Raw genomic sequence first — 27,899 nt, 5'->3', positions numbered from 1 at the left:
TGACAGGGGGCAAGGGGGCCAGATCATAAACATAAGAGATTCTGCAGATGCTGCAAATCTTGAACAACACATATAAAATGCTGGAATTTATCTATAAGCAGTTGACATTTCAGACCCTGCGTCCCAGCTGATGATCAATGCAAGAGGAATTGATTAAAAAATGAAACTTATTGGATTAGGTGCAACTAGAACTGACATAAGGCTGGACTGAGAGGGACTGGCTGCTGTAATCTATGTGGAAATGGCAAGGCCTGTATTATGGAGCTTGTGGTTGGTGAGACCCTGCATATTTACCATTAACTACTTAAAAACAGCAGGAAGTTTTTGCTGTGGTATTTCATCCCACTATTGTTACAGTCCAATGAAATGAATGGATTTACTATGATGATTGATGGCTGATCTACTGGAATGAATGGGTTTGCTGGGGTGATTGACAGGTGACCACTGGAATGAAGGATTTTGCTGGGGTGATTAACAGGTAATCCACTGGAATGAAGGGTCTCAAACTGAAACTTTGACTGTTTTACTCCCCTCCATAGAAGCTGACTGACCTGCTGAGTTCCTCCAGTAATTTGTATGTAATTAGGACACTCGTGTCTGAAAGGCAGTAATAAGATTTCAGAGTTAAATTTCTGTGATTTGTTTTTATTATTTATTCATACGGTGCAATATGGTAATGTTTTTGCCTCAAGGCTTAAGCCGTTCCTTAGCAGCTGTGAGGGAGGATGAGGTTCGCACTGTACTTGTCCATGACGGGAGTAGGGGAAGCTAATGTGGTGAAACTAGTGTTGGAATGAAAGGCCATGGCATATCTCAGGGCCTATGCAGCATAAAAGACCACCTGGGCCAGCATTCATGTGCTGGAAAGGGAAAACTCAGGCTGCACACGGCAGGCATGATCGCCAGTCTAGCCACATTCGGTTTAACATGACGAAACCCTTGACACCTTTTTTTTCCCAGATGAATCTCTGATACATTGAAGAATGTGCAATTTATGTCAATGTTTACTCTCACCATTCTTCTTTCTTTCACAGCACAGGTCCATATACTTTATGGTTTACGGTATTCTTGCAGTCCTGGCTACAATGGGCTTCTCCTATCTCATGTTAATCCTGTCCCACTGCATCCTTCTCTATGGCATTGGCCTGGCCAAACAGAAGTGGTTGTGTTTTGCTGCCGGGCTGTGCAGTTTGGCAACGTTTAAAATAGAGCCCGTGGCTTCCTGGCAGGTAGGTACGGTAACGGAGTAGTAAGATTCAGATTAAACGTTTTTACTGTACAAGCCCGCGCAACTAGAGGACGCCTTGCGTACGTAGGAGGCCCCATCGAGTCACCGCGCGATCGATCGACCGCATGCGCATTTACCACTTTCTCGCAATCGATTCAACGGGTGATCGATCGAGCACATGCGCACTTGCGGCATTCCGTCAGATCTGATTCAGTCAGAGCGCAAGTTGGCGGCGAGGTCCTCGAGCTCTCTTCGCTGAAGTCTCGTTAACACCTAAAACACGCTCAACGACCAAGGAAGTCTGCAGATGCTGGAAATTCAAACAGCAACACACACAAAATGCTGGTGGAACACAGCAGGCCAGGCAGCATCTATAGGGAGAAGCGCTGTCGACGTTTCGGGCCGAGACCCTTCATCAGGACATCCCATGGCTATCTGGACTAGCTAATTCTAGCGAGTCAGTGCTTTCCGAATAAACAATACCCGAAGACAGTGAGCCTCGTTTCTTAATGGCATACTCAACAGAAAGAGCACTCTTAGAATTGGAGTTGAGGTGAGTGAAGTTCAAAGTAAATTTATTATCAAAGTACATACACGTCACCAAATATAACCCAGAGGTTCATTTTCTTGCGGGCATTCACAGTAAATAGAAAGAGACACCATAGGATCATGATGAAGGGTCTCGGCCTGAAACATTGACTCATTTCCATAAATATTGCCTGGCCTGCTGAGGTTATCCAGAGTTTTGCTTGAAGCAAGATGCTTTGGATTTCCAGCATTTGCAGATGTTCTAGTGTTTGCCATAGTATCAATGAAAAACTGCACACAAGACGTTAAAACAACCATTGTGCAAAAGACAACAAGCTGCTAATACAAAAAGATTTTTTTAAATATTAGATGGATAAATGAAAAAAGCAATACTGGTAACTATCAAGAACATGAGATGAAGAGTCCTTGAAAGTGAGTACATTTGTTGTGGGAACAGTTCAGTGCTGGGGAGAGTGAAGTTGAGTGAAATTATCCCCTCTAGTTCAGGAGCCTGATGATGCAGGGTAATAACTGTTCTTGAACCTGTTGGTGTGGAAGCTAATAGACAATAGGTGCAGCAGTAGGCCATTTGGCAGCACTGCCATTCAACGTGATCACGACTGATCATCCACAATCTGTAACCCGTTCCTGCCTTCTCCCCATATCTCTTGACTCCGCTATCTTTCAGAGCTCGATCTAACTCTTTCTTGAAAGTATTTAGAGAATTGGCCTCCACTGCCTTCTGAGGCAGAACGTTCCATAGGTCCACAACTCTCTGGGTGAAAAAGTTTTTCCTCAACTCTGTTCTAACTGGCCTACCCCTTATTCTTAAACTGTGGCCTCTGATTCTGGACTCCCCCAACATCGGGAACATGTTTCCTGCCTCTAGCATATCCAATCCCTTAATAATTTTATATGTTTGAATCAGATCCCCTATCATCCTTCTAAATTCCAGGGTATACAAGCCCAGCTGCTCCAATCTTTCAACATATGATAGTCCCACCATCCTGGGAATCAACCTCGTGAACCTACGCTGTACTCCCTCAATAGCAAGAATGTCCTTCCTCAAATTTGGAGAGCAAAACTGAACACAATACTCCAGGTGGGGTCTCACCAGGGCCCTGTATAACTGCAGAAGGACTTCTTTGCTCCTAGACTGAACTCCCCTTGTTATGAAGGTCAACATGCCATTAGCTTTCTTCACTGCCTGCTGTACGTGCATGCTTACTTTCAGTGACTGAAGAAGGACACCTAGATCTTGTTGTACTTCCCCTTTTCCTAACTTGACACCATTCAGATAGTAATCTGCCTTCCTGTTATTGCCGCCAAAGTGGATAACCTCACATTTATCCACATTAAACTGCATCTGCCATGCATCTGCCCACTCACCCAACCTGTCCAAGTCACCCTGCATCCTTCTCATATTTCACACTACCACCCAGCTTTGTGTCATCTGCAAATTTGCTAATGTTACTTTTAATCTTTTCATCAAAATCATCAATGTATATTGTAAATAGCTGCGGTCCCAGCACCGAGCCTGGCGGTACCCCACCAGTCACTGCCTGCCATTCTGAAAAGGACCCATTTATCCCTACTCTTTGTCTCCTGTCTGCCAACCAATTTTCTATCCATGTTAGTACCCTACCCCTAATACCATGTGCTCTAATTTTGCCCACTAATCTTCTATGTGGAACCTTATCAAAGGCTTTCTGAAAGTCCAGGTACACTACCTCCACTGGCTCTCCCTTGTCCATTTTCATAGTTACATCCTCAAAAAATTCCAGATTAGTCAAGCATGATTTCCCCTTCGTAAACCCATGCTGACTAAGGCTCCTGTTCCTCCTATCCAATGATAATAGTAAGCAAAGTGCATGGCCTGAATGGATGGTGTATTTGTTTAGTAATGTGGCCATTGGCCTCAAGTAAAATTTCCCCCATTTGATCAGTTCTTGCCTGTCTCACTCCACCTTATGACCCTGACTGCAATGTCAAATGACACAGACCCCATGTCATACAAAACAAACTTTCTGGAAAGGAGCAGAGCACTGAGCAGTAGGAATGAGGCTAGCTGTACGTAAGTGCTGTCCGTTTCATCTGTTAATGACCTGAATTCAAAGTGTCTTGTTCGGATTATGGGGTATAACTCCAAGTGCCCAGGAGCAGAAGTCAAGTCACTTGAGTTGAAAATGGATGATCCATTGGAATCACTGAGTTTGAATGATTTTTTAAAATGGGATTAATATAAGATTAGTATCTGTAACTGGGTGGTTGAAGGCAGGCATTGATGGGCCAAAGGGCTGTCTGCATGATGTATGTCCCTATGATTTCCACTTCACCCTCTTCAAAAAAAAAACCTAAGGAGATTAAGTTAATTTTAACTCTAATGATATTGTCCTATATGGATGTCAGTTTGTAACTAGCTACCTGTTGCAGGGGTACTCGATCTTCTGGTTAGCTAGACTCAATTTGTACAAATTCAGTCCATCAGTTGGAAGGGTAGGATAATTAGTTTCCAACTGTGCAATCATCCTTCTTTAGCAGAGCCTCAACTTGCTCCATCTCATTTCTTGCCATCTGCTTCATCTTGTCCCAGACAGGGTTTGTAACGGGCACCTTCCAGCTCCAGGATGTCCTATTCTATGGAGGAAGTGGCTTCACCATCATGCGATGCATGAGCTTTGCACTGGAGAATGTCGAGAGGAAAGATGGGAACTACTCAATCCTGGACCTTCTCATCTACAACTTCTACCTCCCCTTCTTCTTCTTTGGGCCAGTGATGACGTTCGATCAGTTCCACGCACAGGTAAACTTTGTAGCCCTGCCTACAAGACACAACATGTATGACATCTTTTACAAGCATGGTACTCCAAAGCGCTTTACAACTGTGAGTTATCTCTGGAAATTTACTGCTCTGTTTAAAATTTTACCAGGTTCAGTTGTATAAACACCAGTCAGATAATTGATTCTTTTCTTCAGAATTGGGGTTGGTTGAGCGATGAGGGTGGCACAGTAGCTCAGCAGGCAGAGCCACTGACCCACCCAGGTTCAATCCCAACCTCGGGTGCTGTCTATGTGGAGTTTGCACATTCACCCCTGTGACCATTTGGGTCTCCTTCAAGTGCTCCAGTTTTCACCCACATCCAAATCAGGCAAGCTGGTAGATTAACAGGCCACTGTTAGTTGTGTGGTGGGATCTGGGGGCAGTTCTGGAGATGTGGGAGAACAATATAGGATTAGTGGCATAAAGAAGGACGACGTGTTAGCATAGTGGTTAGCACAGTCACTCTAGGATCAAGTGAACACATTAGAGTTTTCCATTCCTGCCACTGCCTGTAAGGAATTTGTGCATTCTCCCCATGACCACATGGATTTCCTCTGGGTGCTCTGGTTTCCTCCCACATTCCAAAGCTGTACAGGTTAGGGTTCAAGAGTTGTGAGTATGCTATTTTGGCACTAGGAGTGTGGCAAAACTACGAGCTGCCCCTCAGCACAATCCTCTGATTGTGTAGGTTGTTGACACAAAACAATTCATTTCACTGTACGCTTCGCTGTTTCAACGTACATGAAACAAAGTTAATCGAAAAGGATCTCAGTGATTGTAGGGATGACTTACAGCGGACTGAAAAGCTTGAGCATGTAGATATTAAATAAGAGGATGTGCTGGAGCTTTTGGAAAGGATCAAGTTGGAGAAGTCACCAGGACTGGATGAGATGTACCCCAGGCTACTGTGAGAGTCGAGGGAAGAGATTGCTGAGTCTCTGGTGATGATCTTTGCATCCTCGATGGAGACGGGAGAGGATCGGAGGATTGGAGGGTTCCGGATGCTATTCCCTTATTCAAGAAAGGGAATAGAGATAGCCCAGGAAATTATAGACCAGTGAGTCTTACTTCAGTGGTTGGTAAGTTGATGGAGAAGATCCTGAGAGGCACGATTTAAGAACATTTAGGGTGGCATAATATGATTAGGAATAATCAGCATGGCTTTGTCAAAGGCAGGTTGTGCCTTACGAGCTTGATCAAATTTTTGAGGATGTGACTAAACACATTGATGAAGGTAGAGCAGTAAATGTAGTGTATATGGATTTCAGCAAGGCATTTGATAAGATACACCATGCAAGGCTTATTGAAAAAGTAAGGAGGCATGGTAAGTAAGTGTACAGTTCTGGTCACTGAATTATAGGAAAGATGTCAACAAAATAGAGAGAGTACAGAGGAGATTTACTGGAAAGTTACCTGGGTTTCAGCACCTAAGTTGCAGGGAATGTTTGAACAGTTAGGTCTTTATTCTTTGGAGCGTAGAAGGTTGAGGGGGGACTTAATAGAGGTATTTAAAATTATGAGGGGGGATAGATAGACTTGACGTGGATGGGCTTTTTCCATTGAGAGTAGGGGAGATTCAAACAAGAGGACATGAGTTGAGAGTTAGGGGGCAAAAGTTTAGGGGTAACACGAGGGGGAATTTTTTTACTCAGTGGTAGCTGTGTGGAATGAGCTTCCAATAGAAGTGGTAGAGGCAGGTTTGGTATTGTCATTTAAAGTAAAATTGGATAGGTATATGGACAGGAAAGGAATGGAGGGTTATGGGCCGAGATGGCCTGTTTCCGTGCTGTAATTGTTATATGGTTATATATGGGATCCAAGGGGACATTTGCTTTGTGGATCCAGAACTAGTTTGCCCACAGAAGGCAAAGAGTGGTTGTAGACAGGTCATATTCTGCATCAGTCACCAGTGGAGTGCCTCAGGGATCTGTTCTGGGACCCTTACTCTTCAAGATATTTATAAATGACCTGGTGAGGAAGTGGAGGGATGGGTTCGTAAATTTGCAGATGACACAAAGGTTGGGGGTGTTGTGGATAGTATGGAGTGCTGTCAGAGGTTACAGCAGGACATTGATAGGATGCAAAACTGGGCTGAGAAGTGGCAGATAGAGTTCACTGCAGTTAAGTATGAGGTGGTTCATTTTGGTTGGTCAAATATAATGTCAGAATATAGTATTAATGGTAAGACTCTTGGCAGTGTGGAGGATCAGAGGGATCTTGGGGTCGGAGTCCATAGGACACTCAAAGCTGCTGCGCAGGTTGACTCTGTGGTTAAGAAGGCGTACAGTGTATTGGCCTTCATCAATCGTGGAATTGAGTTTAAAAGCTGAGAGGTAATGTTGCAGTTGTATAGGACCCTAGTCAGACCCTGGTTGGAGTGCTGTGCTCAGTTCTGGTTGCCTCACTATAGGAAGGATGTGGAAGCCATAGAAAGGGTGCAGAGGAGATTTACAAGGATGTTGCCTGGATTGGAAAACATGCCTTATGAGAATAGGTTGAGTGAACTCAGCCTTCTTTCCTTGGAGTGACAGAGGATGAGAGGTGATCTGATAGAGGTGTACAAGATAATGAGAGGCACTGATCATGTGGATAGTCAGAGGCTTTTCTCCAGGGCTGAAATGGCTAGCATGAGAGGGCACAGTTTTAAGGTGCTTGGAGGTAGGTACAGAGGAGATGAGTGCATGGCATGGGCTGTTGGCAACAGTGGTGGAGGTGGATACGATAGGGTCTTTTAAGAAACTCCTGCATAGGTACATGGAGCTTAGAAATATAGAGGGCTATGGGTAACCCTAGCAATTTCTAAGGTAAGGACATGTTCAGCACAGCTTTGTGGGCCGAAGGGCCTGTATTGTGCTGTAGGTTTTCTATGTTTCTATGAATCTAATTGGGAGTTTGATGATCCACGTGGATACAAAGGGTCAAAGTACTGCATTGAATAACTCTATGGCTCCATCATACAGATTTGCTCTTCTGAAATGGATGTAAGTGTGTGAAAGCCGTACAAATACCTTGGGACAATAGTGGAAATAGGTCTGATTACTGCTGACTGCACCTCCAGGACAAGGTTGTTATAACTCAAAGACCTGCCTGTCCGTCCTATAACTTGCTTGTTATCTCTTTATGATAGGACAACTTTGGGCGGATGGGACTTCCATCACACACTACCTGGTCAGAGCAGACTGGACATCATTGTTAATAGACATACTGGCTACCCATCAGTCAGCTTCCATGGACAGTGCATTTTCAGTCAGAGTAGAGAATGTGTTTAAGTGGGACCTGGGGAGATTAGAATAGAGTTCTAGAGTCATAAAGCATTACAGCACTGAAAAAGCTGCTTTACCCTATCTAATCCATGCCAAAGTGTTATTCTGCCCAGTTCCATCAACTTATACTTAGACCATATCCCTCTGTACCCCTCCCAGCTATGTACCTATCCAAACTTCTCTTGCAAGCTGCAATCAAACCACATCGACCACTTCCGCTGGCAGCTCATTCCACTCCCTCATCACCCTCTGAATGAAGAAACTCCCTGCCCCCCTGAATCCCCTTGAATATTTCACCTTTTACCTGTGATCTATAACCTCCAGTTCTAGCCTCACCCAACGTCAGTGGAAAAGGCCTTCTTGCATTTATCCTATCTATTGCCTTCATAATTTTGTATACCTCTGTTAAATCTCCCCTCACTTTCCTACCACTCCAGGGAATAAAGTCCCAGCCTTTTCAACCTTTCTCTGTAACCCTTTCTCTAATGTGGTCGATTGCGGAAACTTACTTGAGTTCTGACCAGTTACCAATCCTGACATCAGATGTTTGCAAGGAGAGGATTTCACTCAGGCCCACTGGCCAAGTAAAAAAAGGCAGTGGCAGATCGTGGCAGCTTATTTGAGCTCTGACCAGCAACCAATCGGCATTTGGGATTGATTAGCAAGATCAAATTAAAGGAAGGTAGAGGCACGCAGAGCGGCCATTGTTTGCTTGGACAGAATTAGAGTGCTGAGGCTTTAGCTCTTCAAGGTGTGAACGAAGAGAGGCTTCAGTCAGAGAAGGCAAAACAGAAAAGCCCCAGGTAAAGTTTTTTCCCTTCCGTCATTTACATCTGCTCAGCTAAGACAGAGGAGAGGCCAGACAGGATAGATGAATGTTCCTTTTGCAGGATGTGGGAAGGCAGGGTCCCTGATGACTACAGTTGCGAGAAGTGCATCCAGCTGCAGCTTCTAACAATCCACGTTAAGGAATTGGAGCTGGAACTGGATGAACTTTGGATCATTGGGGAGGCTGAAGGGTGAGAGATAGGACATATAGAGAGGTAGTTATACCCAAAGTGCAGGACATGGGAAATTGGGAGACAGTCAGGACGGGAAAGGAGTTTAGAAGCCAGTGCAGAGTACCCCTGTGGCCATCCCACTGAACAACAGATGTGTCACTTTGGATACTGTCAGGGGAATAACCTAACAGAGGAAAGTCACAGTGGTCAGGTCTCTGGCGCAAGGATCAGTGCTGGGTCCTTTGTTGTGTGTCATCTATATCAATGATCTGGATGATAACGTGGTTAACTAGATCAGTGAATTTCAGATGACACCGAGATTGGGAGTGGTGGTAGTGGAAGACTGTTCATGGCCTGCAGAGGGGTCTGCATCAGCTGGAAAAACGGGCTGAAAAATGGCAAGTGGAATTTAATGCAGTCTTTATTCCTTGGCATGTAGAAGATTGAGAGGAGATTTGATAGAGGTATCCAAAATTGTGAAGGGTATAGATAGGGTAAATGCAAACAAGCTTTTCCTACTGAGGATGAGTGGGATTACAGTCAGAGGTCATGGGGTAAGGGTGAAAGGTGAAAAGTTGAAGGGAACTTGAGGGGAAACTTCTTCACTCTGAGGGCTGTGAGAGTGTGGAACGAACTGCCAGCACAAATGATGTATGTGAGCTAGATTTCGATATTTAAGATAAGTTTGTATAGGTACGTGGATATGGAGAGCTATGGTCAGAGTCATCTTCTACCCCAGCACCCTTTTCTTGCCCTTCTGCACCACAGAGGGCAAGGAAACAAACTCTTCAGCCATTATGTTCATGCTGACCTTTTGACCCATCTATGCTATCCCATTTGTTGTATCATCTCTGTCTCTTTCCATGTCTTGCCAGTGTTAAGTGCTTGTCTGTCTCTTAAATGTAGTAATTATGTCTGATTCCACTTCCACCACCTCTGGCAGTACTTTTCAGATAGCATTTGATGGTGTGGGCCTATACTCACTGGAGTTTAGAAGAATGAGGGAGGATCTCATTGAAACCTTTTGATTATTGGAAGGCCTAGATAGCGAGGATATGGAGAGGATACTTCCTATAGTGATGGAATGTAGGTCCAGAGTGTGCAGCCTCAGAATACAAGGACGTCCATTTCAAACAGAACTGACTCCTTATCTGTCTTTCTCATGTCCTGCTGGAGGGTCTCGGCTGGAAACATCGACTGTACTCTTTTCCATCGATGCTGCCTGGCCTGCTGAGTTCCTCCAGCATTTTGTGTGTGTTGCAGCATCTGCAGATTCTCTCTTGTTTGTGATGAGGGGGAATTTCTTTTGTTAGATGGTGGTGAATCTGCGGAATTCATTGCCACAGACGGCTGTGGAGGCCATGTCATTGGGTATATTTAAAGCAGAAATTGATAGGATTCTTGATTTAAAAGGATATCAAAGGCTAGAGGAAAAGGCAGGAGAATGGGGTTGAGAGGGATAATTATTCAGCCATGATCAAATGGTGGAGCAGACTCGATGGGCCCAATGGCCTGATTCCTCGTATGTCCAGTGGTCTTTTATCAGTCTAGTTCTCTGTGGGCTGAAAAGAATTTCTTCCAACACAAAGGCTGAGTTGATTCTGAGTCTCATGTCCCCACAGATAAATCAGTCCAGGTTCATGCGGAAGCAGAACGAGATACGGAACATTGGGAAATACGCCCTGACGCACCTTGCTGTCATCGTCCTGGTGGACATCATCTTCCATTACCTCTACATTCTAACCATACCTTCCGACCTCAAGCTGACAACAACGCTTTCTGATTGGGCATTAGGTAGGTCGTTGGTCGGGGCGTCAACCAAAGCCTAGACTAACCCCCACAGGCGTCACTCTGGGTAGTGTTCAATCTCTCTTCGTTCCCTACACTCAAGGTCTTGCATGGTCCCCACAGACTCTTCCTTCTCTGCCTCATTCCCCTCCCCATGCCACGTCCAGATGGTTAGCACAGTCATCACGGGTTGAAGGGCCTGACTGACACTTGTGGGCTGTCCTCAGCACATCCTCAGACTGTGTTGGTTGTTGGCACAAACAAACGGTGTGCAGTACATGTGACAAATAAAGCCAATCTCTGTCTCAACCTCTATCCTGTACTGCAGTTTATTAGAGATTATTCTTGAGTTATGATATTACAGATAGCACAAGATGAAGTTAAGTATGTAATTATGGATATTGGAACTACAGATAATTGCTTTTTGTTAACCTTTGTATTTAAAAGGATTTTATTTATTGATTGATTTGTTGATATACTTATTGATTGATTGGTTTGAGTTGTTGGGACATTAAGCTCTGACATTTCAGCTCTGTGAGTCATACCACCCAGCAATCTCCCAGTTTAACCCAAGCCTAATCATCGGACAATTTACAATGGCTGATCAACCTAACAACTGGTAAGTCTTTGGACTGTGGGAGGAAGCCAAAGCACCCAGAGGAAACTTACACGGTTACGGGGAGAATGTACAAACTCCTTACAGGCAGCAGCGGGAATTGAACCCGGTCGCCTGTATGCTAATCACTATGCTACCATGCCACCTCAAATATAATAGATTTGCACAGCAAGTTCCCACAAAATGCCCACAAAATATAAACCATTATTTCAGATTCAGATTATTTATTACATGAACATTGAAACAGATAGTGAAATATGTTGTTTGTGTTAACAACCAACACAACATGAGGATGTGCTGGGGCCAGCCCGCAAGTGTTCAGCAGAACAGCACAAGCAACAAAAACAGTCAATAGCAAACAAGCAACACACACAAAATGCTGGAGGAACTCAGCAGGCCAGTCAGCATCTATGGAAAAGAGTCCAGTCAACATTTTGTTCCTACCAAAGGTTTCAGCCCGAAGCATTGACTGTATGTTTTTCAAATTGTTTCATTGTTTAGCAAATCCTCTGCCTTTCTTTTGCTTGCCCATTCACAAAACTGCAGTGTTTAATTCAAATTTCAAAGTTCAAATGTTCAAAGTGAATTTATCAACAAAGTACATATATAACCATATAACAATCACAGCACGGAAACAGGCCATCTCGGCCCTCCTAGTCCGTGCCGAACTCTTAATCTCACCTAGTCCCACCTACCCACACTCAGCCCATAACCCTCCACTCCTTTCCTGTCCATATACCTATCCAATTTTACCTTAAATGACACAACTGGACTGGCCTCTACTACTTCTACAGGAAGCTCATTCCACGCAGCTATCACTCTCTGAGTAAAGAAATACCCCCTCGTATTTCCCTTAAACTTCTGCCCCCTAACTCTCAAATCATGTCCTCTCGTTTGAATCTCCCCTACACTCAATGGAAACAGCCTATTCACGTCAACTCTATCTATCCCTCTCAAAATTTTAAATACCTCGATCAAATCCCCCCTCAACCTTCTACGCTCCAATGAATAGAGACCTAACTTGTTCAACCTTTCTCTGTAACTTAAGTGCTGAAACCCAGGTAACATCCTAGTAAATCGTCTCTGCACTCTCTCTAATTTATTGATATCTTTCCTATAATTCGGTGACCAGAACTGCACACAATATTCTAAATTTGGCCTTACCAATGCCTTGTACAATTTTAACATTACATCCCAACTTCTGTCCTCAATGCTTTGATTTATAAAGGCCAAAAGCCTTCACCACCCTATCTACATGAGACTCCACCTTCAGGGAACTATGCACTGTTATTCCTAGATCTCTCTGTTCCTCTGCATTCCTCAATGCCCTACCATTTACCCTGTATGTTCTATTTGGATTATTTCTGCCAAAATGTAGAACCTCACACTTCTCAGCATTAAACTCCATCTGCCAACGTTCAGCCCATTCTTCTAACCGGCATAAATCTCCCTGCAAGCTTTGAAAACCCACCTCATTATCCACAATACTATCATTATCCTTAATTATCCTTAATTATCATTATCCTTAACACTAACATTATCCTTAGTATCATCTGCGTACTTATTAATCCAATTTACCACCGCATCATCCAGATCATTTATGTATATTACAAACAACATTGGGCCCAAAACAGATCCCTGAGGCACCCCGCTAGTCACCGGCCTCCATCCCGATAAACAATTATCCACCACTACTCTCTGGCATCTCCCATCTAGCCACTGTTGAATCCATTTTATTACTCCAGCATTAATACCTAACGACTGAATCTTCTTAACTAACCTTCCATGTGGAACTTTGTCAAAGGCTCTGCTGAAGTCCATATTGACTACATCCACTGCCTTACTCTCGTCAACATTCCTCGTAACTTCTTCAAAAAATTCAATAAGGTTTGTCAAACATGACCTTCCATGCACAAATCCAAGCTGGCTACTCGTAATCAGATCCTGTCTATCCAGATAATTATAAATACTATCTCTAAGAATACTTTCCATTAATTTACCCACCACTGATGTCAAACTGACAGGTCTATAATTGCTAGGCTTACTTCTAGAACCCTTTTTAAACAGTGGAACCACATGAGCAATATGCCAATCCTCCGGCACAATCCCCGTTTCTAATGACATCTTAAAGATCTCCGTCAGAGCTCCTGCTATCTCTACACAAACTTCCCTCAAGGTCCTGGGGAATATCCTGTCAGGACCCGGAGATTTATCCACTTTTAAATTTCTTAGAAGCGTCGGTACTTCCACCTCTTTAATTGTCATAGGTTCCATAACTTCCTTACTTGTTTCCCACACCTTACACAATTCAATATCCTTCTCCTTAGTGAATACCGAAGAGAAGAAATCGTTCAAAATCTCTCCCATCTCCCTCGGCTCCACACATAGCTGACCATTCTGATTCTCTAAGGGGCCAATTTTATCCCTCACTATCCTCTTGCTTTTAATATAACTGTAGAAACCTTTTGGATTTACTTTCACCTTATTTGCCAAACCAACCTCGTATCTTCTTTTAGCTTTTCTAATCTCTTTCTTAAGATTCCTTTTACATTCTTTATATTCCTCGAGCAATTCCTTTACTCCATGCTGCCTATATCTATTGTAGACATCCCTCTTTTTCCGAACCAAATTTCTAATATCCCTTGAAAACCATGGTGCTTTCAAACCTTTAACCTTTCCTTTCAACCTAACAGGAACATAAAGATTCTGTACCCTCATAATTTCACCCTTAAATGACTTCCATTTCTCTATTACATCCTTCCCATAAAACAACTTGACCCAATCCACTCTCTCTAAATCCCTTCGCATCTCCTCAAAGTTAGCCTTTCTCCAATCAAAAATCTCAACTCTAGGTCCTGTCCTGTCCTTCTCCATAATTATATTGAAGCTAATGCTATTGTGATCACTGGACCTGAAGTGCTCCCCAACACATACATCTGTCAGCTGACCTATCGCATTCCCCAACAGGAGATCCAACACTGCCCCATCTCTAGTCGGTACTTCTATGTATTGTTGCAAAAAACTATCCTGCACACATTTCACAAACTCTAAACCATCCAGCCCTTTTACAGAATGAGCTTCCCAGTCTACGTGTGGAAAATTAAAATCTCCCACAATCACCACCTTGTGTTTACTACAAATATCTGCTATCTCCTTACACATTTGCTCTTCCAACTCACGCTCCCCATTAGGTGGCCTATAATACACTCCTATCAGTGTTACTACACCTTTCCCATTCCTCAATTCCACCCAAATAGCCTCCCTAGAGGAGCTCTCTAATCTATCCTTCCAAAGCACCGCCATAAGATTTTCTCAGACAAGCAATGCAACACCTCCTCCTCTGGCCCCTCCTACTCTATCACACCTGAAGCAAGTATATGTTACCATATACAAAAGAGATTCATTTTTTGCTGGCATGTGCGCAGGAAAATAAAATAGAATTTATGAAAAACACATATATACACAAAGACTGACAAACAACCAGTTTGCAAAAGACATATTGTGTAAATAAATAAATAAATGGATAAATGAATAGATAGATAGAGAACATGAGCTATAAAGAGTCTGCATTGTGTGTCTGTAGGTTGTAGAGTCAGTTCAGTGTTGGGGTGAGTGAAGTTATCCACTTTGGTCTGATGGTTAAGGGGCAATTACAGTTCCTGAACCTGGCGGTGTGGGACCTAAGGCTCCTTTAGCTCCTACCCGATGACCGTAGCGAGATGGTGGGGGTTCTTGGTGGAGATCCCCGTTGCTTGGCTCTCCGATCCCAAATCTGGACTCTGTCACCACTCCTCTGCTGAAGTAGGCTCTCTCCCTACCAATCTCCAACCAAAGGCAGTACTTCCTTCACCACAGCTGAACATACATACCCACCCACGTGAAACAAATTGAATATAATATTAATCTCAAGCAGTAAAGTGCTTCATATGAAGTATGGCAGCCCATTTGTGCATGGCAGGGTCCCACAAACGGCAGCAAGATTAGAGTTGGTCATTTGCATTAATGCTGCTTTCCATACAGTCACTGACACCGGGAGTCACGGCCAGATAGAAGCATTCACCACCAGAGTCGCGGGCGCTTATAAAGCTTGGAGAATTTTTAACTAGCGACTCTTGTTTCTGTTGGCAGCCTGCCTGGCTTACTTCAACCTGGTGTACGACTGGATAAAAGCAGCGGTGATGTTCGGAGTGGTGGGGACAGTGGCGAGACTAGACTACCTCGATCCGCCCAAGCCACCAAAATGTATCACCATGCTGTACGTTTTCGCTGAGACGTAAGTGCTTTTTGTTATGCATTGTGTGGAGCAATAACTGCAACGGAGTAGTATAATTGGAAGTTTTTTTTCTGAGTCATGTCAGTTATGGTACACACTGGAAAACATGTAGTACAGGAGTGATGTATTGGGCCTGCCAAGACAAGATGCGCACAGTCGAAAGCCCGTGCCCAGTAGAGAGTCCTCTCGCATGTAGGGGGCCCAATTGATTGACCGTATGTACATTTGCCACATTCTCACAATTGATTAACCATACAGTCAATTGGCCACGCGCTCACTTGCCACATTCTTACAATCAATCTGATACGGTACACTTTCAAAAAGTTCCTCTGAAGAAAGGGTTTGGTCCGAAACATTGACAGTGTATTCCCCCTCCATAGATGCTGCCTGACCCGCTGAGTTCCTCCAGGATTGATTTTTGTGTGTGTGTCTTACCTGCGGCATCAAGCCAATTACTACCCAGGGAGGGAAAGGCGATTAAGAAAACTCATCCAGTTGGACAAGCTCCTTCATTCCTGAGCAACACAGACAAAACGCTGGAGGATCTTAGCAGGTCAGGAAGAATCTATGGAAAAGAGTAAACAGTTGACATTTCAGACCAAGACCCTTCTTCAAGACTGGAAAGAAAGGGGGAGGATTCCTGAATAAAAAGTTGGTGGGAGGGGAAAGGGGCTACCTGGAAGGTGATAGGTGGAGCCTGGTGGGTGGGAAAGGTCACGGGCAGGAGAAGAAAGAATCTGTTAGGAGGGGAGAGTGGACAAGAGGAGAAAGGGATGGAGGAGGGGACCCAGGGGGAAGCAATAGACAGGTGAGATAAGTGCTTCAGTCCTGATGCAGGTCCCAACAATCCCTCCCCCGTACCCACCCCCACACTGGTCTAGCTGCTGAGAGAGAGGTGAATCGTATTCTCTCACGAAAGTCAGTGAGATTGAATAGAGACTTTAATATCTCCCAATTATGGCTACCATGTGGCTTCATTTAGTCAGTCACAACACCATTTTGTATTCTAGATTAGCAAGTCCTCTGCTTTCCTTTTGCTCGTTTGTTTACAAAACTGTTGTCTTTAACCTACTGGCTTGTCTCTGCGATCCCAAATCTGGACTCCGTCAGCCACCCTCTGCTCCCTCACTTCCTGCCACCAAAGGCAGGACCTCCACCTCTACAGGGAGTCTGGGTGAGCACACAGTTGAAGGGGTCAGAGAACAGCAGAGGTCACAGAGGGGGAGCAGTGAGAAAGGGTCTCGCCGAACTTCTGTTGTAGAGTTCCCATTACCCACACCGATGAATAGTCTCAGCTTGAAACATCTACTATTCGTTCCCCAGCCCCCAGCCACCAGACCTGCTGAGTTCCTTCAGCATTTTGTGTGTGTTGCTCCGGATTTCCAACGTCTGCAGAATCTCGTGTCAAACATCTTTCTGACTGTGTGATTTGTATTCCAGGCACTTTGACAGAGGAATAAATGACTGGTTGTGCAAGTAAGTGATCCAAGCTGCTTTGTACCTGTTGATACATTAAGTGTGTTCTTGGCCTTGCTATTGGTGTGTTGGAATTACCCTCTGAACACTGTTTGAAATGCTGAAACCCATCAGGCCTTCAAGGACCATGGTGCTATCTGCTAGAGCTAGGGTGTTGAGGGAACTTTTGATGTGTGCATTCCAGGGATCCTCCAGCGGGCCCTTGTTGTCAAGTTCGTTTGAAAGAGAGGTGGATTAGATCCCGTTTTGGACAGAGCACAAGGTATCCCATGGAGGTGTCGGCCATACGGCATTTAGTCAGGCTCAGGCACAGAACGATAGCGTAGTGCATGCAGTAGGAGGCTATTCAGCCTATCAAGTCTGCTGGCTCCTAACGGACCAATGCCAATCATTCCCAGCTCCGCAACCCTTTTCTCATGGTAAAACACCTAAAGCTGGTTTGGGAGCCAAATAAATCACAAGGGTGTTGTGTGAACAGACGCCAGTTATAATACAGGGAACAGATGTATGGGTTAGGGTTAGTGATTACATCAATATGTTGGGCCCAGGAAAGACCTTTAGAGATGTTGACACCCAGGAACTTGAAGCTACTTACCTTTTCTATGCTGACGTCTCAATGAGGACTGGTTTGTGTTCTCCCAACTTCCCCTTCCTGAAGTTCACAAATCAATTTCTTGGTCTTATTAATAGAAGCATAAAAATCTACAGCACATTACTGGCCCTTCAGCCCACAATATTGCACTGACCATGTAGCCTATTCTTGAAATTGCCTAGAATTTCCCTACCACATAGCCCTCTATTTTTCTAGGCTCCATGTACCTATCTAAGAGTCTTAAAAGACCCTATAGTATCGTAATGTTCAGTGTGAGGTGGTTGTTGCAGCAGCTGTCAACCAGCCAATCTACATTGCCCCTGTTTGCTAAGCTGTACTCCCATGCTAATGAAATTAATGATTGACAGATCACTAATTTGGGTCGTCGAGAGTTGTGGGCAGGTGGCAGGAAAGTAGATTTCAGGCAGAGATTAGATGATCCCTGAGCAGAAGTAGAACAAGCTCATTCCACTTCTACCTCTTATGTCTGAACATTTCCTAACATGAGGTGACTCCTTCCCTCTTTCCACCTCACCCATAAGACTACAACCACCCATTAGTACTAAGCATATATTAGTTCAATTTTTAAAAAGAGAAATTAGCCTTATAATGCTGTCAACTTCCTTCAGATTCCACCACTGTCCTACACACTGGGGTCAATTTCCAGTGTCCTATTAACCTACCAATCTGGAATATGGGAGGAAACTGAAGCACACAGTGGAGAATATGTAAACTCCTGCTGTTGTCTAAGTTTGTTCTCCTCATGACGGCGTGGGTTTCCTCTAGGAGCTCCGGTTTCCTTCCGCATTCCAAAGACTTTCGGTTACGGTCAGTGAGTTGTGGATATGCCACGTTGGTGTCGGAAGCATGGTGACACTTGTGGGCTGCCCCCAGCACATCCTCAGACTGTGTTAGTATTTGACACAAGACGACTCATTTCACTGTATGATTCAATGTGCAATAAATCTAATCTCTTATAATCTGTGTGTTGGTATTCCACCTCAGGAGTCCTTCACAGCTGACCTGCAATGGTTTGATATCATTTTCCAGGTATGTCTACGATTACTTGGGGGAAGAGCACAACAACATTTTTAAGGAGTTGCTGGCGACGGTCTGCACCTTCCTGGTCACTACCCTGTGGCTGGGGCCGGACCCTGTGGTCTACATCTGGTCTGTGTGCAATTGCTTCGGCCTCAACTTTGAGCTCTGGGTCCAGAAATTCTTTGAGCTTGAACCTTTTGCATCGATTGAGGTAAGTGCCCCGTTGCCAAGGTCCCCTGTATCCTATTCCGCAGCTGTTAGAACATAGAACATAGCACTTCAGAGCACCATCATTGAAGAGGTGTACAGGAGCCTTGGGTCCCACACCACTGGGTTCAGGAACAGTTATCAGCCCTCAACCATCAGACTCCTGAACCAGCGTGGATAACTTCACTCATCTCAACACTGAACTGATTCCTCCACCTACAGACTCACTTAAAAGGACCTTGCAATCCATGTTCTCAGTATTATTTATTTAGTTACTTTTGAACAATTTGTCTTTTGGACATCGGTTGTTTGTCAGTCATTGATTACATGTAGTTTTCATAAAATATTTTGTAATTCTTTATTTTCCTGTAAATGTCTAGAGAAAGTAACCCTTAAGGTAGTGTGTCGTGACATATAAGACCCTAAGATAATAGGAGCAGAATTAGGCAATTTGGCCTATTGAGTCTGCTCCACCATTTCCTCATGACTTCTCCACTTCCCTCTCAGCCCCAATTTCCTGCCTTCTCCCCATATCCCTCCATGCCCTGACTAATCATGAATCTATCAACCTCTGTCTTAAATATACCAAATGAATTGGCCTCCAAAGCTGCCCATGACAATGAATTCCACAGATACACCACTCTCTGGCTAAAGAAGTTCTTCCTCATCTCCGTTCTAAAAGGACACCCCTCTATTCTGAGTCTGTGTCCTCTGGTCTTAGACTCTCCCACCATGGGAAATATCCTCTCCACATCTACTCTTCTGAGGCCTTTCACCATTTGGTAGGTTTCATACGAAGTATATATATATATATATATATTTAGATAATAAATATAGTTTGACTTTGACCCTTTAACCTATTCCAAGATCCATTTAACCCTACTCTCCCACATAGTCCTCTATCTTTCTTTCACCCATGTGCCAATCTAAGGTTTATTAAATGTCCTTAAAGTATTTGCCTCTAGCACCATCCCTGTCAGGGCGTTCCACACATCCAGCTCTCTCTGTTTAAAGAACATATCTCTGACGTCACCTCTAGTTTCCTCCAATCACCTTAAAATTATGCCCCCTTGTATTAGCTATTTCTGCCCTGCAAAACATATCTAATTGTCTACTTGAACTATGCCTCTTGTAGGTTTCAAAAGGTACATTTAATGTCAGAGAAATGTATACAATATACATCTTGAAATTCTTCTTTGTAAACATCCACAAAAACAGAGTGCCCCAAAGAATGAATGACAGTTAAATGTTAGAGCCCCAAAGCCCCCCACCCACACATAAGTAGCAGCAAAGCAAAGACCCCCAGCCCCCACCAGCAAAAATCATCTTGACTATTCTCCCAACCAGCTGCCTATTTCAGTCAGTAATTGAATGGCCTTGTTGCTCCGTTCATAAGGTCCACATTCCCACCACATGTTTGAAGTTGACCCCAAAAGCTACAGTGCAGTGCAGGACACCAAGGTATCAGAATCAGGTTTATTATCACTGTATGTCTTAAAGCATTTGTTATTTTCTGTAAGACATAAAAATTACTATAAGTTACAATAAGAAATAAATAGTGCAAACGGGAAATATTGAAGTAGTGTTCATGAGCTTGGCTTTTATTTTTTGTCACATGTACATTGAAACACAGTGAAATGTGTCATTTTGCATCAATGGCCAACCATGTTTTGGGGCAGCCCACAAGTGTCACCAGGCTTCCAGCACCAACATGCAGTAGCTCTTCCTCCGTATGTGCTGGTTTGATAGAACCTGTCAGAGCAGGTCAAGGCCTTTTCCCTTTGGAGCATGGGAGAATGAAGGGGGTGACCATACTGATAGGGTGAAAGTGCTCAATCTTTTTACCAGGGTTGAGGAATCAAGAACTAGAGGGTTAAAATGAGAAGGAAGAGAATTAATAGGAATATGAGGGACAATTCTTTCAGTATATGGAATGAGCTACAGGACGAAAAGTTAGAAGTAGGTACATGGACAGCAGGTATATGGACTGGAAACATTTAGACAGATATGGACCAAAGGCAGGCAAGTGGGACTGGATTGGATGGGAATTTTGGTCAGCATGACAATTTGGGTTCTAGGGCCTGCTCCTGTGCTGAATGACTTAAACATGGGGCAGTTCTGGGTGAGTATTCACATGGGTTGTACATAGGCCAGACCTGATACTAGCAGGTTTCCTTGCTGATAGACAATACTTGGTCACTGTTGTTAGTCCTTAAAGTTTCTCAAAAAGGCAGCATCCGTCATTAAGAAACCCCCACCACCCAGGACATGCCCTCTTCTCATTACTACCATCAAGGAGGATGTACAGGAGCCTGACAACCCACGCTCAATGTTTCAGGAACAGCTTCTTCTCCTCCACCATCAGATTTCTGAGTAGACAATGAACCAATGAACCCTTTTTTTTTGTTCTCTTTTTGCATTACTTATTTAATTTTTTAATATATATTTCTCATTGTAATTTAGTTTGATTTATCTGTTGCATGGTACTGCTGCCATAAAACAATAAATTGCATGACAGATGTCACTGATAATAAACCTGATTCAGATTCTGATTACCCAGTCCTTTTCTGAATTATGTTCACAACGGGTCGTGTAGGTTTAGTCTAATGAAACCAGCCACTTGCAATTCTGAACCACTTTTAGCGTTGTAAAACTTACAGCAGTGTAATGGAGAATCATAGGAAGAGATATCAGGACTAGCTGATGAGGAACCATTTTGGGAGTAGTTACCATACAATGTTTATTTTCCCTCCAGGCAAAGCAGATGTCCAAGGCAATGTCGCGAAGAATTAGGGGTGTCTTCGGTGCTGCAAATTTCTGGGCCATTATTTTGTACAACGTCCTCTCGCTGAACAGCGTTGACTTTGCAATATTGGTTGCTAGAAGGCTGTTCCTTATTGGTAAGTTTCAATTGGTGGGGAGTGGAAGGAGAGACCATTGCGATTACTTAGTTCACTGAGACAATCCTCTGATTTCCTAGTAAATTTGCCTAATATCCCTGGGCTCTAACCTTTCAGATTCATTTTTATATCACATGTACACTGAAACGGACAGTGAAATGTGTTGTGTAACAATGTGCTGGGGGCAGCCCACAAGTGCTGTCAGACTTTCCAGCTCCAACGTGGCATGCCTACAATGCTCGGCAGAACAACACAGAACACAACAAGCAACAAAACAACAGTAAAATAAATCCTGTTCTTCCCTAAATCCACACGTGTACACAGTCCTCTAACCCCAGGACAGGCTGTCTTTGACCTCCAGAGGATTAGTGAATTCACAGATATTGGACTTCGAATTCCCCAGTGGACTCAGAGATTGTAGACCCAGGTCTCTACAAGGCTGGGCTTCTGTCTTCGGTTTCGACCCCAGGACTCACCAGAGATAGTGAATGAAGACCAGAGTAACTGCCAGCTTCTCCTGTTGACATTGAGGTTATGGGCTGGGTATTAACTGATCCAGAAGAGACCAGACAATGCTGTTGACAATTAGAAATTTATTTTGGAATACAGCATGGAACAGACCCTTCCCTAGGATCAAATAGCAACCTACCTATTTAATCCTAGCCTAATCACAGGACAATTCATAATGACTAACTTACCTGCTAACTGGACTGTGAGAGGAAACCAGAGCACCAGAGGAAGCACACGTACTCATGAGGAAGATGTTTAAACTTCTTAAGTCAGCATGAGAATTGAAGTGTGAACTCTGACTCTCCGGCTGTAAAAGTGTCGTGCTAACTGCTACGCCACAGTAACTAGTTTATTCTATCACATCCTGAGACACAGTGAGATCCTCCTGTTTCCGTGCCGTCCACTCAGATCGTGCCATATGTTAATACATCAGTGTATTGATAAAGAGAAACCGAATGCAAAGTACTGGGTGGCAACTGCAGAGAAAGTGCAGTGCAGGTAGACGGATGAATTGATGACTCCCCTGGGATGGAGAGAAACTTGTCCTCTGTTCTGTGCACTAGGCGTAGGACATGGGGGAATTCAAGTAGTCATACAGAGCAGAAGCTGCCCTTAGAACCATAGAACGTTACAGCACAGAAACAGGCCTTTTGGCCCTTCTTGGCTGTGCCAAACCATTTTTCTGCCTAGTCCCACTGACCTGCACCTGGGCCATATCCCTCCAAACCCCTCTGATCCATATACCTGTCCAAGTTTTTCTTAAATTCAGCCCACCATGCACATGTCAACCACTTCGCTCAGGTGGCACAGTAAGAGTGGTTAGCGCAATGCTGTAAGATCTAGGTTCAATTCCCAAGGCTGTCTGTAAGGAGTTTGTAGATCCTCCCCACGAACGTGTTGGTTTCTTCGGGTGCTTTGGTTTTGTCCCACATTCCAAAGATATTCAGGTTAGGGTTGGGCAATTCTGGGCACACTATTTTGGCACAGGAAGCTTGGCAATGCTTGTGGGCTTGCACCCAGCACAATCTTAGTTGATCTGATTTGATGCAAATGATGCATTTCACTGCATGTTGCTCTGTATATGTAACAAATAAAGCTAGTCTTTAATATCTTTTAAAAATCCAGAATTAAAAGAAGGCAGTGGTCTCAGTAACAATGAGCTTGAAACCACCAGGTCATTGTAGAAGTGGTGGTTGCCTTCTGTCCTTGTCTGGTGAAGCCATGTGGGATTGCAGACCCACAACACGGTGGGCTCCCACCTGCCTTCTTGCTAAAGAATGTTGGTACACCTGCACACTTGCTCGTTAATGCAAATATCTGATCAGAAAATCATGTGACAGCAACTCAATGCATAAAAGCATGTAGACATGGTCAAGGGGTTCACTTGTTGTTCAGACCGAACATCACAATGAGGAATAAATGTGATCTAAATGACTTTGATCGTGGAATGATTGTTGGTGCCAGACAGGATGGTTTGAGTATCTCAGAAACTGCTAATCTCTTGCGATTCTCACACACCACGGTCTCTAGAGTTTAAAGAGAATGGTGTGAAAAACAAAAAAATCCAGTGAGTGACAGCTGTGAGAGTGGGAGCACCTTGTTAATTAAGAGGTCAGAGGAAAATGGCTGGGCTTGTTCAAGCTAATAGGAAGGATGCAGTAACTCCAAGAATGCGTTACAACAGTGGTGTGCAGAAGAGCATCTCTGAATGCACAACACATTGAATCTTGAAGTGGGTGGGCTACAGGTGCAGAGGACCACAAATGTACATTCAGTGGCCACTTTATTGGCTAGAGGAAGTACCCAATAAGATGGTCACCAAGTGTACATCAAAGTTGCCCGTGACATCCACTTCTCATGAATGAATAAATAATAATAATTGGTTCCATTTGTCTCAATGACAAGCTATGCAAGTTGTGTTTAACTCTCAGTGGTACATGTTTAGCACCTATAAACGGGAGGAAATTACCATCCCACTGGTTCCAAAATCACCACATATGCCATATGGTATGCCTCCACTTGCATTATCTCTCAAGGTACCTGCTTCCTAATGGAGTCTGTCACACTATTTCCCTGTTGTCTGCAGTTAACACCGCAGCTGTTGAGTGGGATGGGTTCCAAGCTATAGTTAATTTAGATCAGAGAATTCAGAAGGGAGGGTAGCTCTGAGCAAATCTGACTTGGAAGTTATCCCCTAGAGCCAGTGGATTCACTTGGAGGTGTTTCAAGTGAGTTTCTGTGAAATGTCTTGTACATCATTTGTAATGTGTTCAAAAACGACAAGCAGAAACTGTTGGTCTTTCATCAGCCAATGGGAAGGATGGAGGTGGGAAAAGGGAGTGATGAAAGCACATGAAGCTGTTCATATACAAGCTCTCTTGTGTGTTTATATTGTTAAGTACCCCGAAACTGGGTGTCTTACCAGCAAAGATAGAAGTATCCTTTGGCGTCTGGTACTATTATCAAAACAGTGTTTATTAGTAAAATATACAAATCAATATCAACAATGCAAATATACAGATAATACATGTTAGCAATACTAAACCTAAAAGTGTGGGTATAATAATAAACAAGCTCTATCATTGTCTAGGGGATAATGAATTATCATGGGAAAGTATAAAGTTCAGTTCAGTTCATGTAGGCTGAGATAGTTGTTCTTTTGTTGTAACTGTTGGAGGGAGAGAGAGTGAGAGAGAGAGAGGGCGAGCAAACAGTGACAGCCAGTCAAACCTTCCTTTACGTTCTTGATCCGTCGATGTGTTGTTGTGGCCAATCAGGTATGACCCCTCTGTCCTTTAGCTAGACCGTTCTTCTATGGTGGACTCGTCACCCAGGCAAGGGTGGACACACACACAAGCCCCACCGGCCTCGCTATAAACACTGAGTTAAAATTGACCGATCCTTCGTTCGGTCTCCGATGCCCCACACTTTCACGTGGGTTCCAATACTTAAGCAGTGCTCACTAATGTGTCTCTTGGTGCGTCTCCTGGTGTGTCTGAGGGGTGTCTCCCCAGACCTCACTTCTATCCCTACTCACGGGGTCTCAGGTGTCAATCACTTTTGAATGGCTTAGTCCATCAAACCAGCCCACTCCGGCTGTCCACTGAGGAATTTTAATGAACAGAATGGTACCAAGTAAACAGCCCTCTCCAAAAGGCTTAACAGTAAATCAATGGCTTCTCTCCTCTCTCTTATCAGCAGCAGATGTTCCAACTTGTTTTCCTCTTATCTGTGTGTCTCTCTCATGAGCAGCGTGGTAACAATAACAGTTTGTGATTCTCCCAGGGAGGGAAAAAAAAGGGCAACTCTGTACCCTTCTGCCCATCAGAGTTGTTCATCCTTTGTAACAATATTTATTGTGTTTTTTTTTATTGTTGCTTTTACTAGATTAACAATCATTTTGTTCTCCTTTGCACCCGGGTACTGGAAATGACATTAAACGATCTTGGATCTTGAATTCACCCTATCATGCCTCTAATAGTCCTTGTGGATCCTCCCCTATAGGTTTCTAAGTACATCTTCCAGAGATCCAACGTTGGTTTGAGCATCAAGGGTCAACTTTATTCATTGTATACATTTATCAGGAATGTGTTGGTTAGGGCACGACATGTAACAAAAATACAATTATGAAGAATACGGATTATATAAAAATGAAGTGCAGATACACAAATACCAGTGTGTATTTACAATGTAAACATCATTATAAAACATGGTTTAAAGTGTTTACAGTGATGTGTAGTAATGGGAGTGATAGATAGAGGGGAATGAGTGGGGCTAATTCAAGTGGTTGATCAGATTAACTCCCTGGGGGAGAAGAAACTTTGGAAAACGCAGTTTACAGGGTGGGTTGTGTCTGCAATGATTTTTTTCCTGCTGCTTCTTTATCCTGGACATATACAAGCCTTGCAGTGATGGTAGACTGTATCCAATGACGTTTTCTGTCAACCTGACATTTCACTGGAGTTTTTGTACATTGTGAGAGGATGCTGCACCAACCAGGCAGTAATGGCTGATGTGAGGATGCTCTCTGTGACGGCAGTGTAGAATTGTTCTGGGGAAGGTGGAATTTTACCAGCTGCTGCAAGAGGTACACCCTTTGTTACTGAAGGAGACATGGCTCTCCCACATGAGGTCCTATAAAATAACGATGTCTAAGAACCTGAATGTCACAACATGATTTGCCTTTAGCAAATTTAGCTTGGTATTTTGTTTTTCTTAACCAGATTTTGCTCAATGCCAATTTAGTTTAGTGGATTTATGTAATGTTTTGATTTCCATTGCTCCTTCCAAACATCTCACATTATTTCATTGTATTGAAGGCTTACAAATGAAATATTGGAAAACAATTAGAGAACTCTGTTACTTTGACGGGGCTTTAAGGGGAGAGGGGAAAGAGGTAAATCAGTTTATTATTGTCACATGTATAATGAGGTACAGTAGAAGAAACTTCGATTTGCTTGCATCCATACAGATCATTTCATAACCATGGTGCATGGTGTGGGGCAGAACAATAAGGGAATACAGAGTAATATGTTACAGTTGCAGGGAAACTACAGTGCAGACAGGCAATAAGGTAGAAGACCATAATGAGGTAAATTGTGAGATCAAGAGTCTATTTTATCATACTAAGGGACTGTTAAATAGTCTTACAATGGTGGAATAGAAACGGTTCTTGAGCCTGTCAGTGTGTGCTTTCAGTCTTCTGCACGATAGCTGATCCACTTTCCTTCTCAACCCCATTCTCCTGCCTTCTCCCCATAATCTTTGATGTCCTTTCTAATCGAGAACTTGTCAATCTCTGCTTTAAATGTACCCATTTGAAAGACAGTTGGGCAGGGACGTGAGTAGGAAATGTTTAGAGGGATATGGGCCAAGCTCAGGTTTGAGTAGTAAAGCCTCCAACCTGATGGCATGAATATTGATTTCTCTAACTTCCAGTAATCTCTCCCATCTCCCTCCTTCTCTTTTTCTATTCCCCTTTCCAGTTACCCTCTCATCCCTTCTCCTCACATCCTCTGGTTCCCATCCTCCTTCCCTTTCTTCTGTGGTCCACTGTTCTCTCCTATCAAATTCCTTCTTCAGCCCTTTATTTCTTCCACCTATCCCGGCTTCCTACTTCATCACCCCTACCAGACCCACCCACCTTCCCCCTCACCTGTTACCTGCCAGCTTGTTGTCCTCCTTCCCCTCCTCTTACCTTCTTATTCTGGCTTCTCCCTGCTTCCATTCCAGCCCTGATGAAGGGTCTCGACACAAAACGTTGACTATTTATTCCCTTCCATAGAAGCTGCCCAACCTGCCAAATTCTATGTGTGTTGCACTGGGAAAAGAGACTTGGATATACACCTTGATCGGCATGGACAAGTTGAGCGAATGGGCCTGTTTCTGTGCTGTACGGCTGTATTAAGAGAAGCACCATAAAGGGGAAGCTGAAAATGTCTTTTTCTCACAATAAGTGTGGTGTAGGGAGATAGTTTGAACCGAGACGTTAACAAATTGTGTTTTAATTGTAATTCAGGGTTTCCACTGAGTCCGATAACCATCCTCTTCGTGACCTATTGTGGAGTCCAGCTGGTGAAGGAGAATGAACGCAGGCTGGCACTGGAAGCAGAGAAAGAGAAGGCCGACTAGACGACTGGCCAAGAGAGAGAAGGG

The 27,899-nt window shown here is 43.7% G+C and overlaps 1 protein-coding gene across 2 annotated transcripts in view; it reads left to right on the top strand.

Moving 5' to 3' along the window:
• Positions 1–27,899, top strand: part of hhatlb (hedgehog acyltransferase like, b) — a 48,439-nt gene extending 20,540 nt beyond the window's left edge. For both annotated transcript variants that reach the window (XM_059971754.1, XM_059971755.1), the window contains 8 exons: positions 1,035–1,229; positions 4,350–4,559; positions 10,464–10,635; positions 15,374–15,518; positions 16,959–16,994; positions 18,637–18,838; positions 21,590–21,734; positions 27,763–27,899. In XM_059971754.1, coding sequence (XP_059827737.1) covers positions 1,035–1,229; positions 4,350–4,559; positions 10,464–10,635; positions 15,374–15,518; positions 16,959–16,994; positions 18,637–18,838; positions 21,590–21,734; positions 27,763–27,875 — 1,218 coding nt within the window. In that variant the 3' untranslated portion in view covers positions 27,876–27,899. The remainder of the gene's footprint in view (positions 1–1,034; positions 1,230–4,349; positions 4,560–10,463; positions 10,636–15,373; positions 15,519–16,958; positions 16,995–18,636; positions 18,839–21,589; positions 21,735–27,762) is intronic.

Source organism: Hypanus sabinus, chromosome 6 (genome assembly GCF_030144855.1).
Source record: "Hypanus sabinus isolate sHypSab1 chromosome 6, sHypSab1.hap1, whole genome shotgun sequence".
In the NCBI taxonomy this organism is placed as follows: Eukaryota; Metazoa; Chordata; class Chondrichthyes; order Myliobatiformes; family Dasyatidae; genus Hypanus; species Hypanus sabinus.
Note: the sequence above shows the minus strand (reverse complement) of the source record. Positions and strands in the feature narration are given on the sequence as shown.